This window comes from Prosopis cineraria, unplaced genomic scaffold (genome assembly GCF_029017545.1).
Source record: "Prosopis cineraria cultivar Desert tree isolate PC_DT_omini unplaced genomic scaffold, ASM2901754v1 PC4, whole genome shotgun sequence".
NCBI classification, from domain to species: Eukaryota; Viridiplantae; Streptophyta; class Magnoliopsida; order Fabales; family Fabaceae; genus Prosopis; species Prosopis cineraria.
Genome location: NW_026555335.1, coordinates 39,038,756 through 39,059,712, shown reverse-complemented (window position 1 = coordinate 39,059,712; position 20,957 = coordinate 39,038,756). Strand labels below are relative to the sequence as shown.

The following is a 20,957-nucleotide window of genomic DNA, read 5'->3' as shown; positions in this document are numbered from 1 at the left end:
TATATTTTCCCCACAATACTTTAATATTCATATGTACATAATTTAAAAAAGGGGCAATCCGGCTCAACTAATTGACCACACTTTCCTTTTTTTTTTTTCTAATTCAATATTTTGCTAAAAAAGGTAAGATCTATATTTAAAAACAAAAATAACTCGGCTCAACCTAATATTAAATTAATCATAAATTGAGTTAGACTTCAATTACCATAAACTTGATGATTAAAATAAAACTACGCTTCACCAACTAATTAAAGTTAATGTTTAGTTAACTTAATTGATCTCTTCAATATTTCTTTCACTCTTGAACTAACTTGTATAGCATGCACTCTTACTGGTCATTTCTATCCACACAGATAGTTGATAAATCTCAATCCAATAAAGAAAAAGGTATCATTACACGTGATAAGAACTAGAAAAATTTAGTATAAAAATAAATAAATAAATAAATTAGCACATCAAAATCAAAACAATAAATAAATACGGTGATTGAACCGAAACTTTAAAGTGTTTGTTCCACGTTGGTGTCAAATTGATGTAGCACTGTAAACAATGTAACCCGTTTGAGTGAAGTACACTACCCAATCTCGTGAACCGTCCATAAAGGATTTGAAATTTGAAATTTGAAATTTCTCACAAAGATGTCATTTTTAAGATGACGAAGAAATGAAAAATAATGTCACTTCCGTATTACAGAATCAAAAGCATGGTGATATTAATATTGAAAATGATATATATGAATAATTCTATGACCTTTCGCAAAGTTCAAGTGCCACATTATAAAAAAGAAAACACCACCCAACAATAATAGTTTCGTCCATTCAATTATGGTCGTCCCGAAACTGGTCCCAATGAATTAAGTCGGAATCAACGCCCACAAGAATATTAATAAATTTACATAAAAATATTAGAAAGATACATGATAGTTTAATTAATTAGCCGTGTATTGTATGTGTAACTCTATGTATAAAACTTGTTCATAAATTTTTTAGTTTGTACACCCATTACTAATTTGTATGTTATTTTATTAATAAAACACTCTGTATGCAAAAGGGTCCACTTTTGCAGAATTATTTAGAGTCTTAAGTATCAAAATACTATATTAATAACAGTTAAGTTTTCAACAAATTTTTTTTAAAAATTAGTTAAAAATATCAATTTAATTAAACAATTACACATTAAGGAGTTTGTAGGAAAAACATTTAAATTTTAAACGTAACTTTTAAAATATATATGAGATTCTTGTTTGTAAGTATTTAAATTGATATTAATAACTTATTTTTTAAAAAAAGATTTGTTGATAATTTAATTATCATTAATTGAATATTTAAAACTTAATCGTCATTCTCCCATTTATTTTTAAGTGCATAACCAACATTAAGGAAGTTGATATATGAAATAATATGGTACAATTATTATGTTACTATTTCCTAATGTTAGGAATGGGTAGGCAATCTCATTTTGGACTTTACACATGCACGCAATACATGTTTAGATCTCAGTCGAGATCTACGACTTGTTAGAAATAAAAATAATTACCTTAAAATGAGAGGAGAGATCAGATGGGCAAGAATAATGAAAAAACACTACATATTAACTCAAACTCTAAAAATGCAAGTTTATGGGTTATTCTCTTTCATGGTGTATCAATTATTAAGCTAATTTTATTTGATGTATGACTTCTTACATCAGTTCAAGTCCGTTCATACATGGATAATCCAACATTTAATTAAAAAAATATTTATATAAAGTATAACTTAGATTTGAGTCTTTAATATTCCCTCTGATTCTAATTATAAATAACTTTTTCACTATGTTTTATTAGAATAAAGAAAAAATTTAAATTTTATTAATTTTATCTTAAAATTTAATAAGTTTTACCTTTATATCTTAATAAAGACAAATAGGATGAAGTGTTTTGTAAATAGGATCAAAATTAATTTTTTTCTTTTTTACTTTATAAATAGGATTGGAGGAGTATATGAAATTACGATTGCCCTCACATCATTATTTACAATGAGGTTGTCACATTAATTGCGGAATTTAAACTATCACTTCTATAGAGTATGAATCATCTTTTCCAATTAGATTAGCCTTGATTTACTTATTATTGTTTGACTACTAACATTATTTGCATATGATTTAAACTAAAATTAAGGTGAAAGATATTATAAGGAAGGTGCTGAAATAATTGAAGACTTGAATATGTGTGCGTGTGTGTGTGGAAACTTGAATTGAAAAGGAGGTAGCGTAGAGAGTGTTTGGAGGAAAAGAAAAATGGATGGGTGGCAGAAGGCAGATACATGACGTTTCTAGTTGTCTGCTTTCAATTCATATATCTGTTTCCTCCATCATTCAAGAAACCATATCACTGATGTGGACTCCATTATTTATTCATTCTTATATCACCACACTCATACTTGTCGGCTCCAAAAACTCTGTCTCATATCTATCCTTTTGATTTTTTTCAATCGTACTTTTTTTTTCTTGCTAATCTATAAAATGGAAATTTTTAATCAGATTGCCCACCAATTTTGATGGTCCACATTATATGATGCTGATTTTCGTGGGATTACATCTTTTCCTTTCCTTTCTTTTCTCTCAATCTCCTCTGAACCACTCACACTACCTTCAACTTTCGTGTCTTCCGTTGCGTGTGCTCATAACTTTTCTCTTCCTTCTTTCAGTGTATGTGGGATTCCATACTCAGTATCTTGAACCAGTGCCATGTCGAGCCGAGAAGACTTAACAAGAATTTAGACTAATTTAGACGGGATGAGATTTTTATGAATAAATACTCTACCAGCAACGGTGTTACATTTTCAAGATTAGAACTTGCAGTTGGTCAAAAGAAAAAAAGATTAGAACTTGTAACCTTTAATTAAGCTGGCACGATGTTCTTACTAATTGAAACTAGATATCCGGTGGTTCTCTTGTTTTGTTCTAAATTCACACTCTAGTTTTGTGTGTTGAATATTCATTAGGGTGTGTGATTGCAGAAAGTAATGGAAGCCCAGATATTACGGCACAATTACAGGCACAATTACAAGCACATATTAGTTGGTGTATTGTGTTGTCGATGATCAAAGACTTTACTTCTGGCCATGAAACAAGTTTCTTGTAGCAGATTAGTCAGAGGTAAGACTATTTGAAGTTGCGTATTTTACTGTTACAGATATTTGTCGATCTGTAAATCAGCAATCCTATTTGGTCAGCACAGCTTAGCTTCTGACAGATAGTTCCTGCCAAACTACCACAGTTGTCGTGGTAGCTTCTTTTGTGTCTGTCTTGTGTTTTGTTGTACGGTACAATTGTTGGCGCAAGTAATGTTTAAGATCAGATCAAGTTCTGTCATGTTTCTACTGCTTTTGCTTTCCAAATAAAATAAAATAAAATTTTAAAATATCGTACCCATTATTTACTTTGTTTGGCGCGCCAGCACCGGTAAGAAATCAGTTCATGTCCAAAACTAGACATCTGGAATATATGTAAATGTATAGATTTTGGCTCAATTACATTTCTTATGTTCATTGCAATTTGTAACCATCAGGGCAAAAAAAGCAAGTTTTTCAACCTGATTGGACCTTCCGCCATCGCTCTCTTTGCTTTGCGGGACAAATAAGAGTGATTTTGATTTGCTGAGTGAGATGAGTTCGTTACAAGTTTCGCTTCATTGGATCCGCGTTTCTTCCTTTCTTCCTTTCTTTTGGGCTTTCGGCAACGCACAAGATAATAATTTAGAAACATTTCATATTAAAAAACCCTCCTTTATAGGATTAATACAGAAGCGCTTATAATGCAATTCTGTATAATTTGTATGCTTTTTTTTTTTTTTGGCCTTTGGGACATTTGTATGGGTTATTAATTTGTACTTCCTCCTAGTAAAAGCTAATTAACTAATTTATACAGGTTAATGGAATTAAATAAGTTAGTTATTTATTTATAAAAAATGTGTCATTTTTATTAAATGCTCCTCCTTTTAATCATTTACATTAAAGAATAATCAACATAGCTTAGGTGTCATACCATAATCTAATGAATTAAGGGTCAATTTTATTCCTAAACCGTATACGAAAGGTTGTAAATGTTCTTAAATTTAACTATGAGTTAATTTTATTTCTCGACTCTAAAAACTTTTTTTGTTATTATCATCATAACATTAAAAACACTTAACCCCATTATTTATCAATGAATCCCACTATTTTTTTAATATTTTTATTAGGTTAAGAATCATTTTTACTTCACAACTTTCATTTAAAAGGTCATTTTTACATCTTTATTCAAATATTTACAATAAAAATATTAAAAAAAATAATGTGAGACCCACTAATAGTAAGAAAACAACTAAGGTATGATGGAATGAATTTTTAAAATTGAAAAATAAAATTAACCCATAATTAAATTTAGGTACGTTTGTGATCTTTCATGTATAATTTAGAGACAAAAATAACTCTTAACCCTAATCTAATTATAGGAATGACTTAGAAGAAAAATAGTAAATGAGATAAAAGGAGATTGAAATTTTATATTTAAAACTAAAACAAACCCCCAGGTAACTCCCGCATTTAGAAGAGAGGGACTATATTGATAGAATAAGGTTGATAATTTGCTCTAAATAACTCCAAAATACTAGAGAGAAGAATACTGGGAAAAAACTCCAAAAAATGGAAAACTTTTTTTTTATTATTGTTTTTAAAAATTTCTAATATTCTCTCATCCTCATTTTCCCTCCTACCCAAACAAGAATAAGAGATTGGGACTGTGCATTTTCACCAGGCTCCATGAAATACTACAGAACACAGGAAAGGCATTCGACAATATCGTGCTGATTTGAGCTATTAAAGCGAAATCTTTCGTGGTGAAATCAATCATGTCTTGTCGTGTAAACTGGTCTTGTAAACAGTTGGATATACTCACAATCACAAAGGATAAGATCACGAGAAAAACTCATAATTGGTTCAATTAGGTGACACTCTAGATTTGAGTTAGAGTCGGGCGAATTAAACGCGCCATTTGTAACTCAGACAAATACAATGGAGAGAATCAGGTAAAATCTTGCACGCTGCCAGATCTATCTTGGGCTACACTTTCTTTCTACAGTTGCCAGATTATGACTTTGAACGCACTCAATTCATTCACTTCGTATGCCAAACTATCTGCCTCACCACCTTGTGAAGGACAAATCTTATGCCCTTATGACAAGGTTGTGGAATTCCATAACACACAGCAGTCATTATCATGCAATAAGTTTTCAAGACAATGATAATAGACAAGTCGCATGTGTAGTGTCAAGCTTAACCAGAGGACTAGGCATCAAAATCTAGTGTTCATCGAACTTAATATGGATTTCACTCATCTGTGCTTGATGCTTCCTAACCTGCAGATCAAGGAAGTGCTCAACACACTGCTTTTATTTAAAGCTCTAATCTACATTGACCAGGAACATGAAATCTACACAAGGAACTATATAAAGAAGGCAGTTACATATAGTTTTGAACAGTGATAATCCTCAAGGTCAGCTGAAATGAGCAAAGCCATTTTACAGAATTCTACCAAAAATTTGGAAGCTTACTTTTACACCAGCCAGTGTAAGTAGCTTGTGAGAGGCGACATATGCAGCATCTGAATTTTCGAATCTCTTCTCCACGAAATAAATAACTTCAGAAACTCCCGACTGGGAGAAGGAATTTAGACATATTATGCATAACGGAATAGCTTACAAGTAATAAGAGGGAAAATGTAAAAATTGGACGTTAGGAATGCAGGAGTTTTCCATTTCATTTATTGTCATTTTAGACAGATTGACCTGCAGATCAATGAGAAACTAATTCCACCAGAAACTCATAAAATTGGCCTCGGCTCATCTTTAAATCCCATTTCTATGTTAAAGCTGAAGAATCTTGATAGAGTTTCGAGATAATAGATGATCTAGGAATAGAGATATTATGAATAAATACTATTGTCAATTTATTTTAGATATTTTCTATTTAACAATACTGTTTAGATTTTATTTAGGTATTTAGTTATCTAAATTTTATGTAGATATTTAGACATTTATTCAGATATCTAGTTCTTTAGATTTTATTCAATTTTATTTAATTATCTAATTGTATAGATTTTATTCAATATTTTAAATTGTATTTAGCATTATAAATAAGCTTAGCAACTTAAAAGCAGACATGCCATGAATAAAATAGACTTTTGAAGCTTTTGACCCTTTGAAGATTCTCTTAAGCATGAATATTGAGAGAATTATAAAATAAGATTCTTTTTCTATATTATCTTGATAGATTTATTCTTTTTATTTCCTTCTATCAATTCTATATTTTCTTATTAATGTTATGAAGTTAGATTCTAATTTCATATGCTAATATAGATTTATCTTTCTTATTTCTCTCTACCTATCTTGAATCCTATCATTTGGCATCAGAGCCATTCAATCCAAAGATGGTACCTACTTATTCCACAAGCCTTTTTCACAAACTCACATTTTCACCATCCATCTTCTAGAATACATTTTCCCAAGTCTGATGGTAGAGATCTACAACCATGGATTTTAGAGGCAAAAAATTATTTTCGATACTATTACACTTTTGAAGACTTCAAATTTTCGATACTATCACACTTTTGAAGACTTCAAAGTTGATAATGCATTGAGGCATTTAGAGGAAGACGCTTGTGATTTCTTCACTTCTATTAACATGGAACGTACGATCCTCTATTAGAAAGAATTAGTAGAGGTATTACTAGAAAATTATGAGTCTTTGGAATATCAGAACCTAGATGAGTTCTTATGTAGCATCAAACAAACTGGCTCCGTGCAGGAGTATTGTTTGGAATTTGTTAGGCACTCTGCTCATGTGAAGAATTGGCCGGAACATTGCCTCTTGGGAGTCTTCATCAAAGGCCTTAAGAAAAAGCTCAAATCTGATGTCCGAATTTATAAACCTAAGACAGTTTACAGGCTGCTAGTTTGGCCCTTGAATTTAAGTTAAAAGCCCAAAACTCTTACGGCCTCAAAACTGCCCAGCCTTTGTTTCCCTCAGTCCCTTATCAAATAGCACATGACTTCAAAGAGACATCAGCATTGACTTCAAACTCCCTTCGGCAAGAAACTTCAACCTCATTTCCTCACAACCCAGCATCTAGATTGGCTTCCATGGAAGCCAAACAGCAGCAACAACAAGAGATGGGACTGTGTTTCAGCTGTAGTGAGACTATCAAACCTGGGCATTGCTGCAAGGGATCTTTTTCGGTGCTGGAAATTACAGAGGAGGGCAAAGAAATTGTTCCTTCCCTTGAAGAGGACAAAACTATGGAGATGGAACCTAGTAGGGTTGAAATTTCCCTCAATGCTATTCTGGATAGCAACAACAGACCTAGTATGAAGCTTTAAAGGAGCTTCTTTGGTTGCCAGGTCCTTAACTTGGTGAATAGTTGGTCTAACTGCAATTTTATCATTGAAGTTCCCATGCAGCCTCTTGTTCGACCTTTTGGTATCCACATTGGAGATGCTGCTACTTATCTATCACTCCCATCTTAACCTCCAGTTATAAAAGAAAGCTATTGCCTATGTCTCGCCTTGAGAACAAGGTGAATCTCAAGGAGGGAGTATTGATAGAGTTTCGAGATAATGGATGATTTGGGAAGAGATATTATGAACAAATACTATTGTTAACTTATTTATTTTAGATATTTTCTATTTAATAATATTGTTTAGATTTTATTTAGTTATCCAAATTTTATTTAGATATTTAGATATTTATTCAAATATCTAGTTGTTTAAATTTTATTCAGATATTTAGTTCTTTAAATTTTATTCATTATTTTATATAGATATAGATTCTAGAAGATTTTATTCAATTTTATTTAATTATCTAATTATCTAGATTTTATTCATTATTTTAGATTATATTTAACATCATAAATATACTTAGCAACTCAAAAGCAGGCATATCGTGAATAAAAAAGACTTTTGAGCCTTTGGAGATTCTCCTAAGTGTGGCTATTGAGAGAATTATAAAACAATATTCTTGTTCTATATCATCTTGATAGATTTATTATTTTTATTTCTTTCTATCAATTCTATGCTCTCTTATTAATATTATGAAGTTAGATTTCGATTTCATATGTTAATAGAGATTTATCTTCCTTCTTTATCTCTACCTATCTTGAATCCTATCAAATCTTCAAAGTGACTATCAATCACAACTGGATAAAATTTTCCAATTCAGCTAACGCAATGCATTGTTAGCTTGATCACATGGGTAAAGCATTACCTCAGACTGCCATCCAACTTGTCCGCTCTTCCCCCGTAAGTTACATTCCACAGCAGGATTGATCAAAGACAAAAATTGGATTTTTCACTAGATCAAATTGATCCAGCATCTAAAAAGGTCTTAGAGGAGAAAGAAATAGCCAAAAGGAGGAGATCTATTCTAATTTACTAGCAAACAGAGGCAGGAGGAATAAGTGCTATTGCTGCATTTTCATTAACTTTTAGATGGGGGTTGAAACTAAAAACAAAACAAAAGACGTCATCAGCAAAAGAGTTCATTATGCGCCACAAGGAACAAGGCCACCAACCTGGATTATAATCTTAGCACATTCATTGCAAGGAAACATGGTCACATATAGGCGCTGCAAGGATTCAACAAGAAAAACTAAAGTGTGAGTTCTCTAAGCACAGGTGGTAAAGGATCCAGAGCAATGCTAATGAAGAAATTTCCTTATGTGCTAATCAGTGTAAGCATTTCCCGTGTGTGTTAACGTAGTCCAAGCAAAGGTTAAGGAATGAAAGAACAAAGAAAACAAAAGCAAAGTAATTTCTGCAAGCTGATACGTACAATCAAATAAGACACAAAATATAAAGAACTGAGAGTTCAGTTGAGCATACCTGTCCAGCAGCAGAGGCATGATTCGTGTTAAGGATAGCATTTACTTCTGCATGACAAACATAACTACAATGGAGATATTGAAATTTAGCGAGATTTGATGAGCAGTGTGATGAGATCTAAATAGATAAGAATTAAAGTAAAGCAAGGAAATCATAAATTGAATATATCATTAAATGGTTGTAGCATGAACAATATTAAACCACATACAGGATTCAAGACAAAATGCATCCTATTCTAAACAATGTATTTTTAAGCAGATTTCTGAGTATAATGAAGGCTGCAATCAGATTAAAAATTTGAAAGCAAAAGACTCACGGGTACTTTGTCTCCAAAGGATTCCCAGTCCTGGATTTCTGAAACATGGAGATTTTTTCAGTCTTATTATATACTTGAAAATTTTCAGCAATTTTTTCGTTCATTCTTTTTTCCCTTATACCTACCTTTGCCCAAGGCAGCTTGTCATCTGAACAACCTCTTGGAAATCCGTTGTAGCCAATCCCTGACACAAAGATAGCAAAGTAGGCCTCAAGCATGAATAATTTAGTTGGCATTTGACATCTAAATTCACAATATTTAATAAAAATGATTTATTAGCAGATAAGAGGAAATAAATTCTCATCTTAGCTGCAATATATTTAGTTACGGAAAAATTGGAGTAGATAGTACTAGATAGTAATATTATTTCCTGCAACTCAGACTGTCTACTCAGAAATCAGAATAAAGGTGGATTTTTAGCACAATCATTAGTTTCTGTTAGCTATATTTCAATGAAACATCTTTATTCATCAGTCCTGATTTTCAGACTTGCGAAAAAAATGAACTACTTTTCTACTGTTACTCTGTCTTTAAGGATGAAGGAATGGATACCAAGTATTTGATAGCTGAACCGGATGAACTTACCAAGAATTATACCCTCTCGACTCACCAAGCATGCCCCCACCTACAGGATCATTGCATAGACAAGCCCTCATCAATCAGTTTTAACCCGCCAAATAAATTTGAATACTTGTGCCGTCTTACTGCATTTGTGGCATAAATTACTCCGAAATTAAAGAGTATCATTTACTAATGCCAAGAGTCGCAATATGACCTGTCTGTTCGGATCTTTTGATCTTTCAGCTGACAAAAAAGCAATGGCCATGAAGTAATCATCCCAGGACAAGTATCTGCCATCAACAACCGATCAAAAAAGAAAATTTACCCATCAACACTAAAAGGGATCTTAGTTCAAAAGAACTAACAAGACTACAATAATTTCAGTAAGTGAAAAACCATTAAAGCCTGCTAGTCAATTCAACACAATCACAAACCATTTCCAAGGGAATTACTGAAATTTTTTTATGAAAATGCAAGTTCAAAACAGCTAATAAGGCTACCATAACTTCAAAGAAGGGAAAGCCCTCAAACCCTACTAGGCAAAGCAAGCGAATTACTAACCCTTTGCGTTTGGAGGGATCGAAAGGGTCTCGGGTAGAGCAGTTCTTCAAAACTGTTCCGATTTGCGAAGAATTGGTCTTGGATTGATGCTGTTTCGGAAAGAAGAAGAAGCGGAAGGCAATTGCGGATGCCAGAACACCGAAAACGGCAGCGGAGGAGAGTGCAGCAACCTCGCGAGAGTTCATGGAGTTCAACTACAACCGCAGTGAACTAAGCCGTTTTCTGGGAAAGCTTTCAGTTTGATATTGCCACATCCAAGCGTATATTATCTACCAACGTTCACAGTCCACAATGAGCAAAAAAAAAAAAAAAAAAAAACGGACGCGGGAAATTGGAGATGAACAGACTGAGGAGGGGTGCTGTGGAAGCGCGCAGGAGAAGTACAACCAGCGTTGCCGCGTGCACGTGGTATTTTATTTCTTTAAAATGTTACTATCTGGCTTCATATAATTTGGAATTAAAAATACTCTTGTCCCTCGATTTTATTAAAAAAATATCTTTGGCCCCCCAAAAAAAAACTTTTATATAAAAAAATATCATTCAGCACCTTACAATCCTAATTCCCTCGCAGCAATTGCAATAACCTAAGGTGACATCAATTGTTGAAATTAGCATAGATTCTCAAGATCCTTAACTATAAATAACCTTGTGAAGAAAATGACTCACTTACTTCCTAGCATTTTCTTCTTTCGTTGACCAGATCCCTCCCACAAATCCCTCGTGTATAAGCTCCCCTCCACCACCTCTAGCATGGATGATGCAATTTTTCAAGAAAGGTTGACACATTGGGTAAACCATGAGAGAGTCAAGTCAAAAGGAATTTTGCAATGAGCAGTGAATTGAACCCTCAAGCGGGATGGAGAATGTAACATTTTAATTTTTAATCACCTGATTAATTAAACCTAATTAAAGTAATTAAGTAAGTTGAAGTGGTGTGTGGCTGGGGTGGTCTAATAAGCATATTTAATTGTATTTTAGCCCTATTTGTGGGTCCGGTGCCAAGGCGGGCCACCTAGGTATCAAATAGGAGAAGAAAAGGAAGAGTTGATGTTGTTGTGCCACACGCTGCAGCATAGAGATTGTCCACCACGGTGCATAGACACTTCTGATGTCAAGGAGGACCTCTCTGTGCCATGCGTCGCGGCGCATTGTGCGTCCGTTGCAGCGCATGGCCATTTTCTGTAATTTATCAGATACGAACCTGAGACAGAAAAGAGAGAAAAGAAAGAAGAGAACGAAGAGGACGCACCAAGCTCTGCAAGGGTTTGCTAGTAGACGACATTGAGAGTATTTTGGAGGGTACAAATACTCAAGATAAGTACCATACTCTTTAATCTCTTCACCTCTTCCACATTTATGAGTTTATGATTAGGGTTTGATAGTGAAAGTGAAATTTCGGTCCATATAGGTTATGAGTTTGAATTTATTGATTTAAATGAAGTTAATAGGAGTAGATTAGAGTATCAAAACCCAAGTATAATGAGTTTTGATGTTTTAGGTTGTTGGGCAACATAAATATTCAAATTTGCATTTAATATGGGTGGTTGGAAGATTGTGACATCATTAATGGGGATTTATGATTCATTAATGTTATTAGGGACTAAACATAATTAATAAATCCAAGGGATAGGCTCAAATACTTGTGAAGTGAATGTTGGACAATTTAGAAGTGGAAATTGAAGGTTTAAATACTTGAGTTGGTCATATTGATGAAATTCAACTTGGTTAATTGTAGTGTTTGGCTCTTGGTCACCTTTTGGATTGGAAATTCAAGTTTGAAAGCCAGTAGATTAAGGGGTAAACCTTTAACCTCTTAAAAGTTTGAGATAATTAAGAAAAACTCTACTTTAGGTAGTTATATGTTAATGAATTGTAAATTAAATTTTATTGTGAATGTGGAATGCATGGGTTGATTTTTAATGTGAAAAGCATGTGTTAGTTTTTACGAGCACATGAAAAAAAAATTGAATATGCATAAGGTTATTGTGGCTTGAAATGCAAAAGCCTAATTAAGATATTTTCAAATATGAACATGCATATGTCTTTAGAAAAATGAATGTGATGATTATGTGAGATAGACGTGTGTTAATGAGAAATGAATTTTGAGAAAATGATGAAAATACATACTTGGGTAGCGTATGGTCGTGAGCTCAATGTGATTATTGTGATAATGAGTAAACGAAAATGAAATTTTTAAAATAAGTGAGTATTAATTATGGCATAATTAGTGGCGGGAACTTGCTTAGGGAGTGGGAGTAGAGAAAAATCTATATGATATTTAGGCTGTTCTTTGATGCACGAGGATATAGCCTTGTCCCACAGTTTGTCAAGAGACTGTCCCATAATTTATTGAAGGACTAAAACCTAGTTATCTCCATTAGTTCAATGAGGAGAATAATTTAAAGTATGAGACACCCCAGAGATTCAAGAATGGGGGAAGCTGTGGTCTGAGCATGAGTTATGTGATCTTTGGTCAGATCACACCTCACGATTGGTGAGTTTGGGTAGTCCAGTCATACAAACGGAACCCTAATCAATGTTATAGCCCACAATTTCAATATGAGGAAATAAAGAGAAAATAAAGTTGGTTAATCATTACCTAAGTAAATATATGACGTGTCGCACGTGTTAAATTATGGCAAATCACGTGAATAATAGGTCATGGTCACATATATGAGAATATGGTGATAATGCACCTAATCTATGTGAGATAAAGAAGTTATTTAATAATAAATGACAAGTTATGATACATGTGAGCATGTTTTACATACTTGGTTCTTATGCATGTACTTATTTTATGATTGATATATAACTATATAGGGTAAGTTTTACCTTGATTATTGAGTGGTTAGACTCACCTCTTCCATTTAATACTTTTTAGACTCTAGCTCTGGTGCAGAGAGAGAGAAGGCTCAAGAGGTTATGAATTAGCATATTCCTTTTCGTATGCCTCTAGCTTAGTTTATTTTGTGTAATAGTATATGTTGGCTGATTTTAGGATGTATGTCTTCACACTTGCATTATTTTATTATTGCAAATATTAGACTTGTATTTTAGGCCCTGCGTCTTTATGTATGTTGATATATATATATATATATATTTATCAATAAGGTCAAAATACTAGTGCAAGTGTAGGAATAGACAATTGAGCATGTTTTGATTGTTTTGGGAGTAAAATAATGCCAATTTACCTCCCCTTTTATTTTTAGTAAAAAGGAATTGAGAAGTGAATTTCTGTTATACAATGATTCAATGTATGTGACGTGTTACACTGGTAGTCGTGAGTCCAATGAACATGGTTCAGGTGTTTGGAAAAGCTTTTGGCACATGTTGAGTGTTTTGGACACACATTTTGTGTGAAAGTTGTGAAAAATGGTTAAAATATGTTTGGATGTTCAACTTTCTAGTGTGACTTATTTTGAAAACGAAACCCGTGTCACTAGTTAGTTTATGTTAAAAGCCTTTTGTATACACCTAAATCATGTAACCAGATGTTGAATAAAGAATTGGGGCTTGTCGAAAGTTTCTCGATTCTGTTGTTAAATAATAGTAGAATCAATTAAAATTTCGTACAACATACATAGCATGGTGCCTGAGTTGCGGCGCGTGGCACAGTGAGCAACACACCACAGCGCATTGCCCTGTAACATATTACAAGTTTTGTTTTCAATAGTTTTTTACTCTTTTCACTCCTCTGAATTATCCCATACTTTTGAAACTTATTTTTACTCTGATATGAAAGATTTTAATTGATTTAAACTCATTGTTATTTAGAAAACTTAGGATCCTTTGTTTTTGAATTAAACCTTGGTAATCACTCTTTGGGTTAATCCTTAATTACCATGAGTTTTATTTATTAATTGTGTTTAGTGAAGTTAGATTTCTATAGAGAAGGATGAAAGAAGGGAGAAGAAGGGAGGAGGAAGCCCTGGAAGACTGAGATGAGTCGCATTGGTCGGCTCAGGTAGGATCATATGTTGGTAGGACTAAACACCTTTAAAGTAACCAAATAATATTGATAGCGACGATGGGGATGGCCTATTGTTGTGAATTGACAAAGATATTTATATCGATGTGGCCACTCCCAAATGAGCTAACTCAACTCTATAACTCCATTTTCAAGAAGTTCAACATCTACAACAATAACACTATCAACAAGGGCAAGTTCAAGTCACAAATGAAGAAGATCATGCTCGCCATCACCTATGACCTTATCTCTTCTCCCATCCAGACGGCTCTAAAAGACAATAGTTAGAGTTTCTTTCAAAAAATTACAAATCTTGAAGCTTCCAAGATAAATCAAACTCGAGCTTCAATTTATGATCTTAAATCCTTCCTAACTAAGCTTGAGTTGGTGTTGTCAGCAAGAGAGGGGGGTTTTGAAGGAGAGATTGCGATGAATGAAAGAAGAGAGTGCTTGGAGGAAAATAGGTCATTTTCTTTACCATGTTATCTATAGAGAAGGATATAAGGATCCTGGAACTTCACACTAATTTTAGCAATTGGTGAAATTTTAAAGTCATTATAATTGTTGTGAGATGCTTGGAAGTAATTTTTCCTGCTATAGTTATAAATGATACGACTAAAAAAACTTTAATATGAAGTCGTTTACTTACAATATCATAGCTTTCTATATGCATGTATGTCAATAATTTGAAATAAAAGTAGTTTTTCACTTGACATGAATTATTTATTTAAAAAAATACATTTTTAATTTGCATGCATTAAATAAAATGTAAAAAAAACAGTTTTCCCTTGTCACGAATTGTAAATGGTGCGTGCAGCTGGTGCAAGTTTGATATTTTAAAATGATTACATTGATGATATTAATATTAATATTCTAATTGCTTCTAATGGAAAAACATTAATGTACAATACCCAAATCCGACATCAACACACACAGCATTGAAGCACCGTTCAAATCTCAATACTGGGTCAAGCTAGCTACATCAACTCTTGACTGGGAAATATACATCACCAAGTTCAAAAAGCGAGGACTTGTTAAGTTGTGTACCTATTATGTAACTAAATGATGAAGAGTTGCAGCGCATCTTGATCACAAAATCCAATCAGATAGATCCACACCAATTCGGGCCTGCATGCAAGAGATCGATCCTGTTCTGGATCCAGGCTTATGTGCGAAATTCCACGCTGTTATATCAACTAGTAGCTATATTCGACCAGCTGAGCAAAAAATAGGGGATCTTGTGACATCTCTTGCTCCAAGGATTTCTGTTTAGTTTCGGTCGCTAGGCTTAATTCTTCTCTTCTGTTTGTTGACTCTTTTTTTTACATGTCTTTTTGTATAGCCACCTTTAGTATGTAATTATTGACTTATCATTAATAAAATCATTTGATTTTTTTATCGGAAAAAATGTACAAGAAGCAAAATAACTGTTTTGCAACTGGATATTTTGGGCTCTATCTTTTCAGGCCATTGGATAGTTTGGCTCTGTGAAACGAGGCAAGTGGCCGGGGACAAGATCCTATATTTAGTGAGCTTCAGAGAAACTAAGTGATAAAGAACCTGTTCATCAAATTTAAAAAAAGCATTTACCCAAAAAAATATATGAGAAAATTATTTTCAAATTCTGTACAAACAATCTAAATGCATAAAAGTCCTATGATCAATAAGCATTGGTCCTAGTAAACTAGATTATATATAGTTGTTTAAACATAAGATCTCGAGTTTGAGTTTGAATATAAAAAAAATATTTTTAAAGGGATTACTTTTAATTGGGTTAGATAATATTGAATGTGATCAGTAAATTAACAATATTTAAAAAAGTCCTATAAAATTAACAAAATTACTATGAAGTGCCATGTACTTTACTTAAATTATTAATAAAAAAAAAGCAGGAAGAAAAACTAATTTTAATAAGAGGATGAGGTTTAGGAGGATAAACGAGAGAGATTCAGTAATTGAGGGAGTGATGGAGAGGCCACTTTTGTACAATCATTCATTTATCAATATCATGCTCTCCAACTAAGCTCCTCCTCTCCCATTCCTTCCCACCCTTCTCCTCCTGGGTCCCAACATTGTTAATCTGGATCATGATATATACAATTGATAGTGATGACTTTTAGGACCCATAAAGCCAAAGTATATGTGTATCCTTATCCTTTTGCATGCGCTGATAGTAGACAATTATCTCTCATTTCTGACGAGAAATAATTAACCAAACTAAATAATCGAAGTACATACATACATACATTCAGAACCGGTATGCATATATATGAAAGCGTGCATATATGGAAGTATGAATGAAGCAGTGGAATACTGGAGTGGTGGAAAGTTCAAAAGAGTACTTATGAGGGTGGGAGAAAGGAAGGTGGGAGGAATCGGTTATTTGTCATTTCTCTGCATTATTCTATCATTGTTTGATTAATAAATGACAATGAGATCATCATCATCATCATCATCAGAATATGTAGTCAAGATAGTTTAAATCATTGTGTCGTAGAAAATAGTTCCCACTATTTATTACATGCACTGCACTCTTGTGCTGTGTACCCATGGTTTTTGCCAACCTCCATGTAGTTTCCCATTCCTCATTTACATACAAATGAAGGCGCGCCTGCCTCCATTCAAAAATTGGTGTGTTGGTTCAATTTTGAAAGCAGGCAATGCAATAGGTGCTTTTCGTCGTGATTATAAATTTACTCAACTTGTCATGCTAGTGTCCATGTCTTTTACATTTAGATTTGTTTACACCAAGAGAGGGACATGTGCAGCCCCCTCTTGGAAAAAGAAAAAAAATTACAAACGCACCTCTCCATTTGAAAAAATATATATAAATAATGAATAACATGTGCTTTTTAAAAATACTTGAATCACATCCAAATGAGAGTTGACATGTTTAAGTATAAAATATAGTCCCTGCAAGAGTTTAAAATAAAGTTTAATTATAATTCAAATCAAGACCAACCCACTAACAAGGTGGGGATTAGGTTTAAGAAAAGGAATTAGTTTCTTAAAATGTGTTAAATCAATATTTAAATTTTTATTTATATTTAGTGTTGAACTATGCTTTAAAATAGAATTGTTTTTAATAAGAAGATACCTAAAAGTAATAAAAAAAGTTAAAATTAACCCATGTTTTGGGAAAACTTTCATTACAATAATATCATTAATGTTAGTGTAAATTCTATAACAAATTGTGAATAATATAACTTATTCCTAATGCATTTTATGTAAATATGTATAGTTAGTAATAAAAATAAAAGGAATGTAGTGTTAGAGAGAGGCTCTAAGAATTTCTAATGGCCATATAATTTAAGTGTGGTCCTATATAAGTGGAAGGTCACAAGCTTGATCTTATTTATAATCTCAAAAGTTATTACCTACCTTTCTAATTCATGGAAAAAAAGAGAGAGGCTAAGAAATTTAAATACTTAAAATGTAACTAAAAAAATATAAAACAACTCACAAGATTGAGATAAACGTTTCATTTTGAATGGTGTGGATTGAGATTTATATATCCTACACATTCCAAATCCAAAGAATGTGCACTGACAATTGGGAACGCTCACCTTGCATAAGGACCCAAATCATTCTATAGAGTGATCCGTTGTTTTCCCATTTGGTTGCTTCTTCTTATAACGGAATTTCCCACCGCACAAATCCCTCACCCTCGCCAAGCACAATCAGGGGTAGAATGGTAAATTCGGAAAAGCCTGCCCTGTTTATATATGCCAAGGGGGCTTGATCTAAGACTCGCCCATCTACAAAGCACAAACACGTTCCTTTTCTCTCGTTCTCTGTTTTCAAATGGAGGAGTCAGGCCACAAGGAGCTTCAGCTTCTACCTTCATCTCTCATGGCGTCGTCCGATTCTCCTTTCTTACAATTCCGATCCGCGCTGTCGACGTCGTCGTCGTCGTCGTCCTCTACTGAAGGTGCGCCGCGCACGCCCTCACTGGACTTACAGTTGTCAATCAGCCTAAGGCCAATACAGCCGCCTCCGGATTGCGAATACAAGTGCGGCGACAGCGGTAGTGGATTGAGCGTAGAGGCGATGAAGTGGCAATCGGCGGAGCAGATTCGTCTGGCGGCGATGGAGAAGGCGTACGCGGAGAGAGTGAGGGAGCTGACGAGGAGGGAGATAGAGATGGCGCAGTCGGAGTTCACACGTGCGAGGCACGTGTGGGAGAGAGCGAGGGAGGAGGTGCAGAGAGCCGAGAGAATGAAAGAGAGAGCCACCGTTAATCACATTGGCTCTTCGTGCATGGAGATCACCTGCCAATCTTGCAGGCGAAGGTTCAGGCCTTGAAATTACTCTTTGCTCGCTTCAACCTCCGTTCACAACTTCTACTGATCAATTCAGCAGTGCTTGATTTGAATTAAATACAAATGAGTGTTCACTTGCTGACTTTAAATTTTGCTTGCTTTCCATTTCTCTTGAATACAAGAACATCATATAATATTTATTAAGCAATAAACATAGCTCCGAGTCAAGAACAAGGAAAAAGTTTACCAGCGTAGCATTGAAATCTGTGCCAACCTGACTGTTTAACCGATTAGCCATTTACTTAGTGCTTTAACTGGTTTCATGAAATATTTTGTTTATAAGCAATCTGATCGTGACATACCTTGGTTTATAATTTCGGCCAATTGATGAACAAACTACAAAGTTATGATATGGATTAATGGATTACGCATACAAAATAAAGAATTGAGCAACCGTTAGAAACCTTGATTTATATTTTTCACATGCTTATATGGAGGGGGCTTCATTTTAATTTGCAACTAATTTAGATTCCATAGGACAGACAATTGAACACAGAATAGTGGGACACCAACTCTTGCAATGCTTATCCCCAGCGTCTAACCGGCTAGTACGTGGAGCAGACTATATTGAAGCTGATAAAGAATAATGCACAAACAGATTTTGATAAAACAAGGTCAAGTGGGGGAGTTAGATGCCTTACAGTACAAATGAATCACAACAAAAAGCATAGTAGCACAAATAAAAAGACATGATATATATAGCTGTATCCACTTGTATTTAACCTCTTTTGCTCATCACAAAACCAAGCATGTCCAAATCATTGTCGGGGTTCCAAGTAGAAATTAAAGTTACATATTTTTTTTGAAGGGGACGGAAGGGATTACCGACTAAATGTATCAATCCGATCAGCAGTGAACAGTAGGTTATAGGTATATAGTGCTGCTTTTTCAAAGATGTTGCCAGAATGGAGTTAGCTTGTTCTGTCCGCAACCTCTAAACATAATAGTACTCAGATTCAGATTATGGGTCAAGAGGGTGGCTAAATAATTCACTCACTTTGATTCTATTATCAACCTCAAAATGATGATATCAAGTTGCCATATTTCATTGACTTCTTGAAAGCAACATTCCACGAACCCCATGGCAGGCTCGTTGAATTATAAGTTCTCAGTCCTAAATTTAGAACATTTTTTTAAAAAAAAAAATTATAACTTTTGGGTTTTAAATTTATTCTCAATTATGTTATTGATTCAATTCTTAACTTTGACTCAATAATATAATTTAGCCCCTATAATTTTTTAATCTATTAAATTATGAGGATCGAGTTGTATTGAGTTAAAGATCAAGGATTAAATCAATAATTTAAAACTTATATTATTCCATTTTTAATAGAAAAATCCAATGATGAGAACATCTAAATATTACTTCTTATTTTGCTTGGTCTTTGCATCATATAATACAGGTTCTTCTTAAGAAGCGATCTTTTCAACTCTGAGTGCATTGCAGCTGGTGAATGTCTGTAACAGCCTTCCGCTCACTCCGCCCACCCGAGGTCTTTTGCGGCGCTGGACACTTTCCCCCCAGGTCCTACAACAGGGCGACCCCACCCCTTATGGTGAGCATCAGGAGACAAAGTTTTTCCCGCAGTAGTGTGCAGGATTATTCCCCTTGCGGAGAGCCTCCCCAGGTTCGATCCTCCAACCTCTCCTACATAACAAAGTTGAGGCTGAACCTGGACTCAGTGGTACCAGGTTCAACCTCAACTTTGTTATGTAGGAGAGGTTGGAGGATCGAACCTGGGGAGGCTCTCCGCAAGGGGAATAATCCTGCACACTACTGCGGGGAAGCCTTTGTCTCCTGATGCTCACCGTAAGAGGTGGGATCGCCCTATTGTGGGGCTTGAGGGGAGAGTGTCTAGCGCCGCAAAAGACCTCGGGTGGGCGGGGTGAGCGGAGGGCTGTTATATAATAGCCATCTGGCGAAGTCTGGTACCATTGAGTCAACTTAACTCAATGGTACCAGACTTCGCCTCAACTTCGTTAAGGTGGTAGAGGTTGGAGGTTCGAGTTTGGGGAAGTTTCAAAAGACCCCCGTGAGGGTGGGGTGAGGAATAACCACTGTACCACCAGTGGGAAAGTCGGCAATTGTGTGGTGATATGTGTGTTGTCCAGCGTTGGGAAAAGACCCTGGAGAGGCAGTGGTGACCCAGAGGGCTGTTATAATGTCCCTCTTAGCAACAGTAACTGATGAATTGAAGAAATATTAATGAACTCAATTTTATATTCAAATTACATACATAGCTGAACTTCGTTTAAAGAACCGTTATGTGATTCTCAAGTTATAGAAATTATTCCTGCTCCTTGGGACGACTTAGTGAAGACTACAAGGTAAAAATT

At 34.4% G+C, this 20,957-nt stretch overlaps 2 protein-coding genes across 2 annotated transcripts; one reads left to right on the top strand and one right to left on the bottom strand.

The window, feature by feature from the left end:
• Nucleotides 1-4,931: 4,931 nt before the first annotated feature.
• On the bottom strand, nucleotides 4,932-10,716 carry LOC129309916 (uncharacterized). Its single transcript, XM_054951676.1, has 9 exons — nucleotides 10,332-10,716; nucleotides 9,985-10,060; nucleotides 9,795-9,834; nucleotides 9,335-9,393; nucleotides 9,210-9,247; nucleotides 8,894-8,957; nucleotides 8,584-8,637; nucleotides 5,570-5,671; nucleotides 4,932-5,374 (listed from the first exon to the last, which is right to left on the bottom strand). Exons 1-9 carry the CDS (start codon nucleotides 10,514-10,516, stop codon nucleotides 5,318-5,320), a joined length of 675 nt encoding a protein of 224 aa, XP_054807651.1. The 5' UTR covers nucleotides 10,517-10,716; the 3' UTR covers nucleotides 4,932-5,317.
• Nucleotides 10,717-18,032: 7,316 nt separating this feature from the next.
• On the top strand, nucleotides 18,033-18,709 carry LOC129310068 (protein indeterminate-domain 14-like). The gene has a single exon (XM_054951906.1). It carries the CDS (start codon nucleotides 18,103-18,105, stop codon nucleotides 18,601-18,603), a length of 501 nt encoding a protein of 166 aa, XP_054807881.1. The 5' UTR covers nucleotides 18,033-18,102; the 3' UTR covers nucleotides 18,604-18,709.
• The last annotated feature ends 2,248 nt before the right edge of the window (nucleotides 18,710-20,957 follow it).